The sequence below is a fragment of the Myxine glutinosa genome, chromosome 1 (genome assembly GCF_964187855.1).
Source record: "Myxine glutinosa chromosome 1, kmMyxGlut1.1, whole genome shotgun sequence".
Lineage (NCBI taxonomy): Eukaryota > Metazoa > Chordata > Myxini > Myxiniformes > Myxinidae > Myxine > Myxine glutinosa.
In genome coordinates, this window is record NC_136261.1 from 270,995,916 (window position 1) to 271,009,305 (window position 13,390).

Below are 13,390 nucleotides of genomic sequence, written 5' to 3' on the forward strand. Positions count from 1 at the left end.
TGCAATATTGGCTGAGATATGTCAAAAATCGTTTTTTTGATAATGGCAGCAGTAATTTGCATAAAAATGGTATGTGGGACATTTTTTCAGCTTGGGGCCATAGCTAGTCATTTTCTACACATTTTTTCCAATCTAGAAACACTGATTAGAAGTATATCTCCGGGGGGTGCAGGGGGACCTAGTCTTCCTACTAGACTAAATAGGAGGCAGAAGAGGACAGAAATAGTAGTAAGGGCATTTTATGAGATATTTCACAAATCTGTTAACTAAATTGTTACCAAAAAATTTCTTCACCAATATGTTTGTAAAGGTGTGTAATAACATGTGTTAAAATGTTGAAGTTCAACTCCCGTGGGAAACCCAGAAAAAATGCTGTTGAATTCGGGTACCGAAAAATTATTTTCGAGAATTTTTTTTTTTTTAAATCGGCCCTTAAGTAACTTATGAGGGGTCAAATAAGGGTTTTTCATGATTCTGAGTTGATTGTTAACATTTATATTTTCACTTTTACATTTACACACAAAGTAGCTTTTATTTCACATACATATATAATACTCAAAAGTTATTTCTCATTCACAATGTCAGAAGTTTCAACAGTCATTGTCTATGTCTTCTTCAGACTCAACAACATCATGACTGCAGTTTCTGCATGTAATGCCATTACAGACTCTACAGGCCGAGATGCACGTGACCCCATTCTTCTTGCAGCTGCATCGCCAGTTGCTGCAATCTCCATGACAATTACAGCTCGTGATCTGCAATAGCTCCTCAGGAGCCGTGGGGTCCAGTGTTGGAACTGGCTCATACCCATGCACACCTATTGTCCATCCATAGTCACTGGGGTTCAGAGACATGCTCTGTAGAAGGATCCAGTCCCGGGTCTGCAGGTAGGCACGGAGTGAATGTTGTGCAGCTGCACCCTCTGTTGGAGGTAGAGTCTCTGGTTTGATCACTCCTGCCGCTGCCTTCCTTGAGAACATGTTGTACCGAATTTCACCCAATGTAGTATCTCGTCTGTAGTGAAATTATACCAAGGTGAACCCAGGGGTGCTCGCTACGGGAGGGGGCCGTCTATAAGACCCGGGACAACCGGGGCGTGCGGACACTTCAGCGGAACTCACTGTGACATTATCCAGTAGTTTGAATGGTATGTACGCCCCCAAATGCTGCGCTGACGATGCGCTGCGCTAACCATTGTTATGTCTTTGTCTATCTGTAAATAGTGTATAATGTAAAACAGAATTTGACCGATGTCTTTGTCTATCTGGACAATCTTACGGTTTGTGGGTATGACCAGGAGCATCACGACGCTAATCTGAAACGCTTCCTCGAGGTCGCGTGGAAATATCGCTTAACCATGAATGCGGCGAAGTGTCAATACTCTCTACGCACGGTAGACCTTTTGGGGTACACCGTGACCCATGGCTCCGTCTCTCCGGATAAGGAGCGTCTGCGCCCTTTGCTCGATATGGCTCCGCCTAGCGATCGGGCTTCGCTGAAACGCGCTCTAGGGCTGTTCACCCACTACTCAAAGTGGGTGCAGAATTTCTCCGCTAAGCTCCGCCCCCTCGTGGCCTGCGACATTTTCCCCATGGGCCCGGCCGCCCTGGCGGCCTTCGAGGGCCTTAAAGTCGACATTGCTGGCGCCGCTGTCGCGACGATTGACGAGAGTGCCTCTTTCGTTTTGGAGAGTGATGCCTCGGATCATGCGATAGCGGCGACTCTCTCCCAAGGAGGCCGCCCTGTAGCTTTCTTCTCGCGGACTCTCACCTCCGCCGAGCAGAGGCATTCGTCTGTCGAAAAGGAAGCGTACGCGATCGTCGAATCAATTCGGCGATGGCGTCCGTATCTGCTTGGGCGGAGTTTCCAAATCATCACGGACCAACAGAGTGTTGCGTTTATGTACGACACCTTACATGCTCAGCGCATTAAGAATGAGAAAATCACCCGTTGGCGTATCGAACTCGCCGACTTCTGCTACACCATCAAATACCGCCCGGGGAAGGATAACCTGGTCGCTGACGCCTTATCGAGGCCGGCCACTTGCGCGGGGGTTGTAACTTTGGAGGGGCTGCGCACTTTGCACAGCACTATGTGTCATCCCGGGGTAACGCGCTTCGCGCATTTTGTGCGCGCGGGCAATCTGCCGTACTCGATGGAGGACATCCGCCGCATCTGACGTGATTGCGCGATCTGTGCGGAACTCAAACCGCGTTTTTAGAGCCCCCCCCCCCTGGGGACACTCGTTAGGGCTACTAGACAGTGGGAGCGCTTGGCGATGGACTTCAAAGGGCCGCTGCCGATGTCGAGCAACTCTTGCTATCTGCTCACTATCGTCGATGAGTATTCCCGATTCCCCTTTGCTTACACGTGCGGAGATATGTCGGCTGCCACGGTTATTCGGTGCCTGCAGTATTTGTTTTCTATGTTCGGGTATCCGGCCTACGTGCATACCGATCGGGGTGCGGTGTTCCTGTCCCAGGAGGTGAGGGGCTACTTGCTCCAGCGTAATGTCGCTTCGAGTTACACCACCCCGTACCGGCCCCAAGCAAATGGACAGATCGAACGCTTTAATGGGATTATATGGCGGGCCGTCATGCTAAGCCTTTGGACCCTCGGCCGAGGCCTCGATAAATGGGCGTGGTCGCTGCCTGCCGCTCTTAACTCGATCCGGGCTCTCCTATGTACTGCCACCAACCAGACTCCTCACGAACGACTGTTCCACCACCCTAGAAGCTCCGGCAGTATCCAATCTTTACCCAGCTGGCTCGCTGAACCGGGGCCCGCCTATCTCAAACGAGCGGTTCGCACTAGCAAGTACGACCCCCTTGTTGACAAGGTGCAGGTCCTCCAGGCTAATCCCGAGCATGCCCGCGTGTTAGCGGCGGATGGCCGCGAGTCTACTGTCTCCGTACGCCATCTCGCCCCATGTGGGGACGACGACAGGGATATCGACGAACCCGTCTACGAGTCTATGGACTCTATCGAAGCTTCCCCTATGGAACTACCACTGTTACTCCCGTCGTCCCCCGCTCCCGTGCCCGAAGGCGCTGGGGCGCCCCCTCCGACTCCCACCTCCGGCGGCTATTCCGACGCGGGGGACTCCGGGCTAGGGGACGCCGTGCCCGGTAGATTCCGAACACGAACTGGCAGGGAGGTTCGCCGCCCCGACCGCTACGGGTGGACCGACTGACGTGGATTGACGTGACCCTTTGGTTTATTGCTGATGCTTGCTTGCAAACTGCCGAGCGGTAGTATAGTTCTAACGGCGGGGAGAATGTAGTGAAATTATACCAAGGTGAACCCAGGGGTGCTCGCTACGGGAGGGGGCCGTCTATAAGACCCGGGACAACCGGGGCGTGCGGACACTTCAGCGGAACTCACTGTGACATTATCCAGTAGTTTGAATGGTATGTACGCCCCCAAATGCTGCGCTGACGATGCGCTGCGCTAATCATTGTTATATTGAAACTTCCATTGCTGCTCTTGAAATGCTCTGATTTAATGCCTGTTGCATGCATGTATTTTTACAGGATGTATTGCAGATCTAAATGATATTAAAACCTACCCAGAGGTCAAGTCGTGTCTGAGCTTGATTTTCACGACATCGTCCATGGTAAATGTACTTGAAAATCGCAGTACCAGCCTGAATCACTATTTCCTTGGTGGCTTCTGTGTCAAGGAAGATGTCGATGTACTCAGCCGCGTCCCCTTCGCAAGACCTAAAAAAAAGCACCAGGTCTATGTCAAGTAAAGTATAATGTAAAACAGAAATAAAATAATTATTATTTTTAACATTTATACTATGATGACAATGATTATAATTATTATTATTATTATTATTATTAGTATTATTTGCCGACGTAATAGTAGTATTATCATTATTACCTGGCAAATAGAGTTGTTTTCCCATGACCAGCGATTGCAGAAACCGTATCACACCCCGTGAAGGCGTGACAGAAGAGCAGGTAGCTCTTCTGTGTTTCGGAGAGAGATTCTTTGATCTTTCGGACGTCATAAGAGCCGTTTGATGTGGTTATGAAGAGTGGATGGTGGCTGTCTGAGCTATGGTGCACCAGCATTACCAGCACGTCTGCATCTTCTGCCCGCACCTGAAAATATAACAACATGTACAAAGCATAATGAACCGTTCAAGAACAGATTTAACTTTTCAACAGTGTGAATTCTCTTATTTTTAAATTACCCCATCTCCCCCCGGGCTCCATCCAATAGTTATACTAACTGAAGACACAAATGGTACTGACCTCAACAGAGCCATCTGAAGCAGCAGCCAATGCCTCTCTCACAATTGAAGTGTCAGCATCATTGTCACACTGCTCCACAGTGATGTGATGTTTTCGGAAGGTTGAAGAGAGAAGGTGGATGAGCTCACTCTTGTTATGAGTGTTGTCCAGAAACTTTGCTCTTGGGGTCCAGTTGGACATATCCGGTCGAATCTGGAGATTACAGCAGGAATTCTTGGTACGCCGGATGTGGTCGTGATCTTTTGGTGATCTGCTGTAGCCATCAAAGACCACAATGATCTTCTGGGAGCAGCGGCCCAGATACTGCACGTAGCTCAGCTAACTGTTGGCGATCTCCTGCCAGGTCTGACGTTGTTCCCACTTCACCATGTAGACAAGCCATCCGCCATCAATTACGAGGGTGCAGCAGGGTTGGTTAGTCAAGTCAAGTGGATCAGTTAACGCCTTCAGGCTTGTATTTGAAAAGTCTGCCTTGTTTGCCTTGTTCATCTTCTGATCTTTGTTGCTGAACAGGGACAATGGGAAGGGAGTCAGCTCATACTGTAAGCTTGTCTCAACTGTCATATCCCGCTGGGCGAAAATGATCAGTCGGTTGAACAACTTTAGTGAGTCAAGGTGAATCTTTTTCTCGTTGACCAAGGGAAATTTTCTTAGTGATGACAGGGCTTTTATCTTTGACTTGACATCCATGGTCGACGTCACTGACTGTCCATCCAGCTTGATCTGCATCTCCATCCCAACTTCAGCTGCTCTCTCAGCATTGACTGCGTCATCTCCAGTGCTTGTGAATCCTGTTGAGAAAGACACGAGCAACTCCTTGTCTCTATCGTTGTCGAATGGCTTGATCTCCTCAGACCATTTTAGGACAAGTTCAACTGCCTCTGCATCTCGCTTCATCTGTGTCTTGGCAAGGTCTCTGTGGACTGGAACATGTTTACTGACGTCCTCCTCCATCCGCCGGTTGACATCAGACAGGTGACTGAGGGTGAGCACCCAGCATTTGTGGCCAGAAAAACTGTTTCTCATTCTTCCTCTGCTCAGTCCACCTTGTGACTTGGCTGCCTTCATTAATGTCTGCTCAATGCAAATGTCACACCATGTGCCGGACCACTTATGACTTGAGTAACGGACAACGTGGTTCCCGTGGGCAGTGAGACGTTCTAAGGTGTCTTTGTAAGCAGGCAAAGTTTCTAGTTCCTTCATGAGTTGACAGTACAGCCGTGCGCCCTTGGCATACTGATGATGGCCTGCAGCGGCAAAGATGTGAAGCATCTTGGTAACAATGCAGCACAGATGCCCATTGTGGTCTGCAAGTCGCTCGGTTCTGATAAAGACCTTGATCACATCTACCATGTGGTGGTACTCCACCCAGAGTGCAGGTGTTCTTCCTCCTTTTGCGAGTCATTTGAAGGTTTCTTCAAACCTTTGCTCAAACACTGGCACTACTGGGTCTGAGTGTCTGGCTCCCATCTTCCCATCAGCCACCTTCTCCATGAAGGTCTTCATGTCACCACGCTCCTCCTCAGTGAAGGCAAGCTTGCCTTCAGTGTATCTGCAGTCAAATTATCTGGCACTCTGTATTTCTTTCTAGCTTGTGCTGGATTATTTTTGTAGAGCTGGGCTGGTTGGTTGCAAAGAATGCATACATCCTTATACAGGAGGTCAACTGACTGTGATCTTCTAGAACTGCAGCCAGTTGATGAACTGAACTCACAAGTAGTGCGTCTTCTCTTCAACTTTGATGACTCTTTTCTCTGCCTTTGATGCTTGAGCTGACTTCTTGGTGGTTGCAACAAAGTTGTTGTACAGATCATTTTTACACTTCTGGTGGTACCTCAGTTTTCCTTCCTTTTGAGCCTCCTTCATACGTTCCACAACAGTAACATTTTCGACAGTTTCTGCTTGTTTCAATAAAGTTGAGTATCCCTTTGGAGTTGCCTGTATGAGCCTTTCAGCTGGTGTATCCGAGCGTGCACAGATGAAGCAATTGAGCACAGGTGGAGTAACGTCTTCATCCATATTGCTAGACTCCATGTCCTGCAAAGTAGAAAATGAGATATATTTAGAAATTATTTTTCCACAAAGGAGTGTCTGTGGTGAAATATAAATGTTAACAATCAACTCAGAATCATGAAAAACCCTTATTTGACCCCTCATAAGTTACTTAAGGGCCGATTAAAAAAAATTAAAATTCTCGAAAATAATTTTTCGGTACCCGAATTCAACAGCTTTTTTTCTGGGTTTCCCACGGGAGTTGACCTTCAACATTTTAACACATGTTATTACACACCTTTACAAACATATTGGTGAAGAAATTTTTTGGTAACAATTTAGTTAACAGATTTTCATATGTTTCCCTTACTATAGGGCAGTTCTCAGACGCATTGAGGATCTTTGAAGATAGATGCAATCCTCTGGAGAAATATGACATCAAATTTGTCTGGAGTTACAGACTCTCTAAGTATAAGGGTTCGGCATGTTTTGGCAAGATGATTGCAAGGCACCATTTTGTAAGTTTGGCTCCTGTGTTACTTGAACATTCCTATTGTAATGCATGGAGGTTGTATGAAGGACTCTCCATAAGTAAAAGTTCCGTGGTTTAAATGTGGTTGACAATTTCAAAATCATGTGTGAAATTTATTAACACCTTCTCTGCAAATTATACAAATATGAACCAAATATAATTATCGGATTGACAGGCCATATACACGTTCGTAAACATCTTATTTGCATAAGAATACTTGACCATCTTGAAGTGGCTGCCATTTTGAATACCAATCAAGTAGCTCCATACTCAATATTATTCATGGTTTTTCTCTTTGCCAAATGTTGTGCTTTAACATCTCACAATGATGTATATATTTTTTCTATACCTGTATATCGTTAAGGCTCGTACAAGAGCTAGTACACTGAACGAATCAGAACATAACAGGACAATAGGAATTGTAGAGAAAGAGGGAGAAACACCAACAGCAGAGTTGAAGGCAAAGGTAGAGGGAGACTTGGACAAACAGTGGGTGTGAGGAGAAATGGGGGGCAGAAAAGGACGAGATGATGGATACAGAAGGAAACTCAAAAGAGGGGAAAACTGGAAATTTGGAAGGAGAAGGACTTGGGGTGGGGTGTGGTGGGAGTTAGTGAGGATAGAAAATATCATGGTTTTGGATTGGGGAAGATGTGAGATGGTGGTGAACAGCTGTCATGAAGACCTGGAGAGAAGAATGAGATTGAAAACAAAGTGCAAGATTGTTCCACAGTTTGTTTTGTTCCACAAGAGGAACAAATGAGTGGAGTTGAGCAGTGAACCTGGTTTAGGGTGGCTTCATCAGACAGGGTTTATGGTGGAATGAGTGTGCCCTGCAGAAACCAAGAAGGGACAAAGCACATAAAGAGCAGAGGGTGCAAGACCTGAGAGGAGGAGGTGGTGGAGGAGAGAGAGAGACCACCGACCTGTCTGCGATGGTGAAATTATGGACCCATAGACTCGGCTTCATCGCAGGAGTTTCCAATAATCTTGAAGACTTTGGTTTCCAAGGTGTCAGTCTGAGAAAGGTGTGAGGCAGGGGAGCTAGTCCAGAGGGGAGAGCAGTACTCCATGAAGCTACAGATGAAGGTCTTATAGGTGGATAAGAGTCCACGTGTGCCAAGGAAGGATTTTGTACGATGGAGGATGCCCAGTTGGCATTTAAAAAAAAAAAATTTTGTATACTGAATCGAGGCTCGTGAAAGAGCTAACATTTATTTCACAAACAAATCAACCAGACAAACAAAATATACAAAAAGAGGGCGCGGAAGACAAGATGGGGAGAGAAGGGGAAGCACACAACCACAACATTTGAGAGCAGGGAGAAGTGTGGGAGGGAGAGGGCTTGGGGGCAGGAGGCGTGGGAAGGGGGGGGGGGGGGTGGGAGAAGTATAAAACACAGGGGGACCGAAATTAGCGGGGGTAGAAAAGATCAAGGTTTTGGATGGGGGAGGATAAGAGATGGTGGTGAACAGCCGTTTTAAAGACCTGGAGGGAGGAGTGGGATTGAAGAGAGTGAGGGAATGGGAATCCCACGGGTATGGATGTGTGTGACATTTCGACATATTGAGTTAGATGCTGCGCATTCATTTTTACAAAATGGTTACTGGCAAGTCATCAGATCCAGAAATGGTGTAATGAACACAATTTATTAATTTCACATAATATGTGACCCCTCACTCCTCTCCACCTGACACTCTCCTGTCTCCACCTGACACTCTCCTCTCTCCACCTAGCACTCCTCTCCTCTCCAATCCCTCACATTCCTCTCCTTTCCAATCCCTCACCTCTCCAATCCCTCACACTCCTCTCCTCTCCAATCCCTCACACGCCTCCAATCGCGCCTCACACTCCTCTCCAATCGCGCCTCACACTCCTCTCCAATCGTGCCTCACACTCCTCTCCAATCGCGCCTCACATTCCTCTCCAATCGCGCCTCACACTCCTCTCCAATCACGCCTCACACTCCTCTCCAATCGCGCCTCATACTCCCCTCCAATCACTCCTCTCCAATCGCCCCTCACACTCCTCTCCAATCATGCCTCACACTCCTCTCCAATCGCTCCTCACACTCTCCAATCGCGCCTCACACTCCTCTCCAATCGTGCCTCACACACCTCTCCAATCACGCCTCACACTCCTCTCCAATCGTGCCTCACACTCCTCTCCAATCGCGCCTCACACTCCTCTCCAATCGCACATCACACTCCCCTCCAATCACTCCTCACTCTCCTCTCCAATCGCTCCTCACTCGCCTCTCCAATCGCTCCTCACTCACCTCTCCAATCGCTCCTCACTCGCCTCTCCAATCGCTCCTCACTCGTCAGTATTTGTAAACATTATTGCAAATGGCTGTGAACAATCGCCTACTGAAACATCCCATGAGAAAGTATCCTGGGATGAAATCGCTTTGATTTGGAGGCAGTGCAGAAATGTCAGATTTGGTCCCCGGGGGGTGTGGGTGGGGGGTGGTCGGGTTTTTTTTGTTCATCAGTGATTCTGTGGTGCATGGGGACCCCCGTGCCAAATTTGGGGAAGATCCGTTGAGAAATGGCGACGCTGTTTCAGAACAAACAAACAAACAAACAAACAGACAAACTTTCACGCTTATCTATTATCTATCTATTATCTATTATCTATTATCTATTATCTTCTATTATATATTACTAGGGCATGCCCGTACTATATATATGCCCGTACTATATATCTATCTAAAATTATATCCCCCCCCTCTATTTACATGAAATGGTTTGGTCCATTCGCAACGCCAAAGCGAACGGCGAACGGCTTGCGAGTACAGTGACAATCCCCCCCCCTCTATTTACATGAAATGGTTTCGTCCATTCGCAACGACCACAGAACCCCCCCCTCTATTTACATGGAATGGTTTGGTCCATTCGCAACGCCGGCACACGCGATCGTTCGCTGCTCTCTGATTGGTTGAATCGTTTTTTGGACATAGCTCGGTAAGTAATTGTCCGATTAATATGAAACCTTGAAAAGGCACATCCTCGGGTCCCCAGCAATATACCTGGCAAGTTAAAAGTATATCGGACCCGTGGTTGTCGAGAAACAGCGGTCACAGACAGACAAACGTACAAACGTACAAACGTACAGAGATTACTGGAATTATAGATAGATAATAGCCGTAGATGATTCTGTCTGTCTGTCTGTCTGTTGGGCGTCTGTCCGGGGTGTGGCTTACTCGGTTTGCAGAGTAGCTCCACCCATAGCTCCACCCATTCTGGGAGTGGCTTCATATAATTATAAACAAATATCCACCATTTTATTAACTCGCATAGCTTTGAGGCCTGTTTTGTAGGCCCGTGGTGTCTTGCTCTCTCTCCCAGTTTTATTTCAAATCAAATTCGATATATCATTTCATTTTTCACAGTCGCTAACATAGTTTTAGACTCGGTTGAAAAAAAACGGGAAGACAATCCGATGAAAGTTGCCCTTTATAGAACGAAATGAATTCTCAAACGCCTGTAACTTCAAGGCCATTGCGTCTCTCTCACGCCTTTATCTCCAATCTAACTCACCATATGATTTCATTTTTATCGATGGTTTTGGACTCGGTGTCAGCAATAATTGAGAACATTCCACACACGCGGGAAAATGCAGAGATATATTTTTAAAAATCGCGTCATGGTGTATCATACACCGCCCAACATGACACCGACGGCAACGTGTCGATACATATTAAAAATTCGATATATCATTTCATTTTTCACAGTCGCTAACATAGTTTTCGACTCGGTTGAAAAAAAACGGGAAGAAAATCCGATGAAAGTTGCCGTTTATAGAACGAAATGAATTCTCAAACGCCTGTAACTTCAAGGCCATTGAGTCTCTCTCACGCCTTTATCTCCAATCTAACACCATATGATTTCATTTTTATCGATGGTTTTGGACTCGGTGTCAGCAATAATTGAGAACATTCCACACATGCGGGAAAATGCAGATATATTTTTTAAAAATCGCGTCATGGTGTATCATACACCGCCCAACTTGACACCGACGGCAACGTGTCGATATATATTAAAAATTCACTTTTGCTTTTCCGTTAAGATATATTATCTTTTCGTTTGATGACAGTCGTCACAAAAACGTCAACAATGATGCCGACATATATTTCTTCGTTTTTATTTCATTCAACATTATTAGCCGGAAGTAAAATATGTTTCAGGAAATTACCGAGAGATATTTCTTCGTTTTTTAAAATTAGTTATGTGCGCATACACTTTAAATAGGTTTATTTGAAATCTTTAATTTTCCACAATATAATTTACTTGCCATTTATCATTTGATGATTACTAGTGGGGCAGCTTAGCACCGAATTTCAAAGGGATGGGGACATGCGTGATAAAAGCACCAAAATTTTATCAGGCAATCTTCAGGGTCCCAGATATGATTCTATAACCGGCGCCAAGCGATACGACCACTCTTATTTGAAATTTTTTATTATCTGTGAATTTTTTTTTTGAAAATTTTGGAAACATTTTTTTTGGGGGGTTTTTGGAAAAGAAATGTTATTTTTGCAGAAATGAGAATCTTTTCCGAACATTTTGGTGTAATTGTTTTTAAAATCGAACATCTAGAAGTATTTTAAAACAATATTTGAAAATTAGGTGTCTCGGGTGCATTTCCTCAATTTGGAAAATTTCTTGGAAATATTTTTTTTTTTGGTTTTTGGAAAAGAAATGTTTTTATTGCAGAAATGAGAATCTTTTCCGAACATTTTGGTGTAATTGTTTTTAAAATCGCACATCTAGAAGTATTTTAAAACAATATTTGAAAACTAGGTGTCTCGGGTGCATTACCTCAGCATCTAAGCTTCAATTCTAGAACCGGCGCCAAACGATCTGAACAGCAAGATGCATGCACAATAGCCACTTATTGTGCATGCATCTTGCCCAACATGGGCAAGGGCCAAACACTGGGCCTTATTTTTATTTAATTACATGCATATTATATTAAATCTGCTATATGTTGAAATTATATCTGCTATATGTTGCTATATGTTGCATGGCAAAAGAAGAGGTGGTCAAGGGAGATTGTATAGCCTGGTCCGCCTACCATGCCTCGTTTCAAAACAGTCCTGCTCAAGAGGTAGAAGCTGCCATCACTCAACTTCTGCCTCTTCAATGAGAAGGCAGCCACACCTGCAATGATCAAGCATGGAATGGATGTCATCCGTGAATCTACACAGTTCCTGAACCCTGGACAGATTCCAATAATAGCAATGGATGCTCCGCTGTATGCGCTTGCCAAGTTCATTCAGTGGCACTGGCCTACCACACACAGTGAAGACCAGTATGTTGTCATGTTCGGCGGACTCCACCTGGAGATGGCGGTGTGGAAGACACTTGGAGACTACCTAGACGGATCTGGATGGGCGACAGCAATAAACCAGGCAGGCATAGCCTCTGCTGGCGCAACTGAATCCTTCCTGAAGGCATCACACCTGACGAGAACCAGGCATGCCCACCAAGTCAGCGCTCTGGCACTCTCCAAGCTGCAACATGATGCCTACCTGAAGGGAGCTGCTGGTGCAGCAACTGAAGATAGGACAGAAGAGGACTGGAAACAAAGCATGATCACGAAGAGTCCAACCTTTCAGTACTGGGACACCATCCTGAGGATTGAGCTCCTGGGACTCACCTTCGTTCGCGCTCACAGAGAAAGAGACTTTCCCCTGTATGTCGAGTCTCTGAAAGCCCTGGCACCATGGTTCTTCGCACTTGACCACCATAATTATGCCAGATGGGTCCCGATCCACATCCGCAACATGGAGAGCCTCCCTCCAACAATCGAAGAGGAGTTTATTGTCAGAGGCAACTGGGTTGTTCAGAAGACAGCCAGAAGGTTCTCCAGCATTCCGATCGACCAAGCCCATGAACAAAATAATGAGCTTGTGAAGGGCCCTGGAGGAGCAGTCAGCCTGACTGAAAACCCACCAGACTTCAAGAAGTGTATGATCGCCGGACCTGAGCAGGCACGCATTCTCACTGAGTTTGAGCGGGAGTACAATGCCATCTCAGAAGATGAACGCCAGCACCACGAAGAAGGTCTGTCTGCGCAGAAGACATTTCACGAGCAAACACTGGGCCTTATTCAAGTTATCAACGAGATGAGTAACCCGTTCCTAGATGAAGGAAGCGAGCTGATTGCACTCGACATGCGGCATGTGATTGAAGAATCTGTGGCCAACACTGTGCATACCATAGAAGAAGTGGGAAAGGCTCAGTACGACAGCTACAACAAGGCTATCATCACTGAACGAAGGCAATCCATCCATGAGCCTGTGAAGAGGAACTCATTGCCTCTCTTCGGGTCACCATCCAAGGGGAAGAGGAAGCAGTCAGAGGATGTTTCCCTGTTGAAAGATGATGTGTCCCTCTTCTCTCGTCTGTACATAGTTGCTCAGAACAGGGATACAGATATGGGAACCTTCTTCCAGCATGAAAATCATCCGCACCCCCCTTCTCTATCTGAAAGAGGAAAACTGCGCCAAGGAAAGAAGTCAGACCTCATTGGTATCCTTGTGCAAGAACCACAAAACTCTGCAAGAACCATTTCCAAATTGAGGAAATGCACC

The 13,390-nt window shown here is 46.2% G+C and overlaps 1 protein-coding gene across 1 annotated transcript; it reads right to left on the reverse strand.

Annotated features, from left to right (window-relative positions):
- Nucleotides 1–4,044: 4,044 nt before the first annotated feature.
- Nucleotides 4,045–5,470, reverse strand: LOC137415791 (uncharacterized). Its single transcript, XM_068101315.2, has 2 exons — nucleotides 4,266–5,470; nucleotides 4,045–4,112 (listed from the first exon to the last, which is right to left on the reverse strand). The coding sequence occupies exon 1, from the start codon at nucleotides 5,466–5,468 to the stop codon at nucleotides 4,584–4,586; it is 885 nt and encodes a 294-aa protein (XP_067957416.2). The 5' UTR covers nucleotides 5,469–5,470; the 3' UTR covers nucleotides 4,045–4,112; nucleotides 4,266–4,583.
- Nucleotides 5,471–13,390: the final 7,920 nt, after the last annotated feature.

Excerpts from the sequence above, each read along its gene's own strand:
- LOC137415791 (XM_068101315.2), bottom strand. The coding sequence starts at position 5,468 with ATGAAGGAACTAGAAACTTTGCCTGCTTACAAAGACACCTTAGAACGT.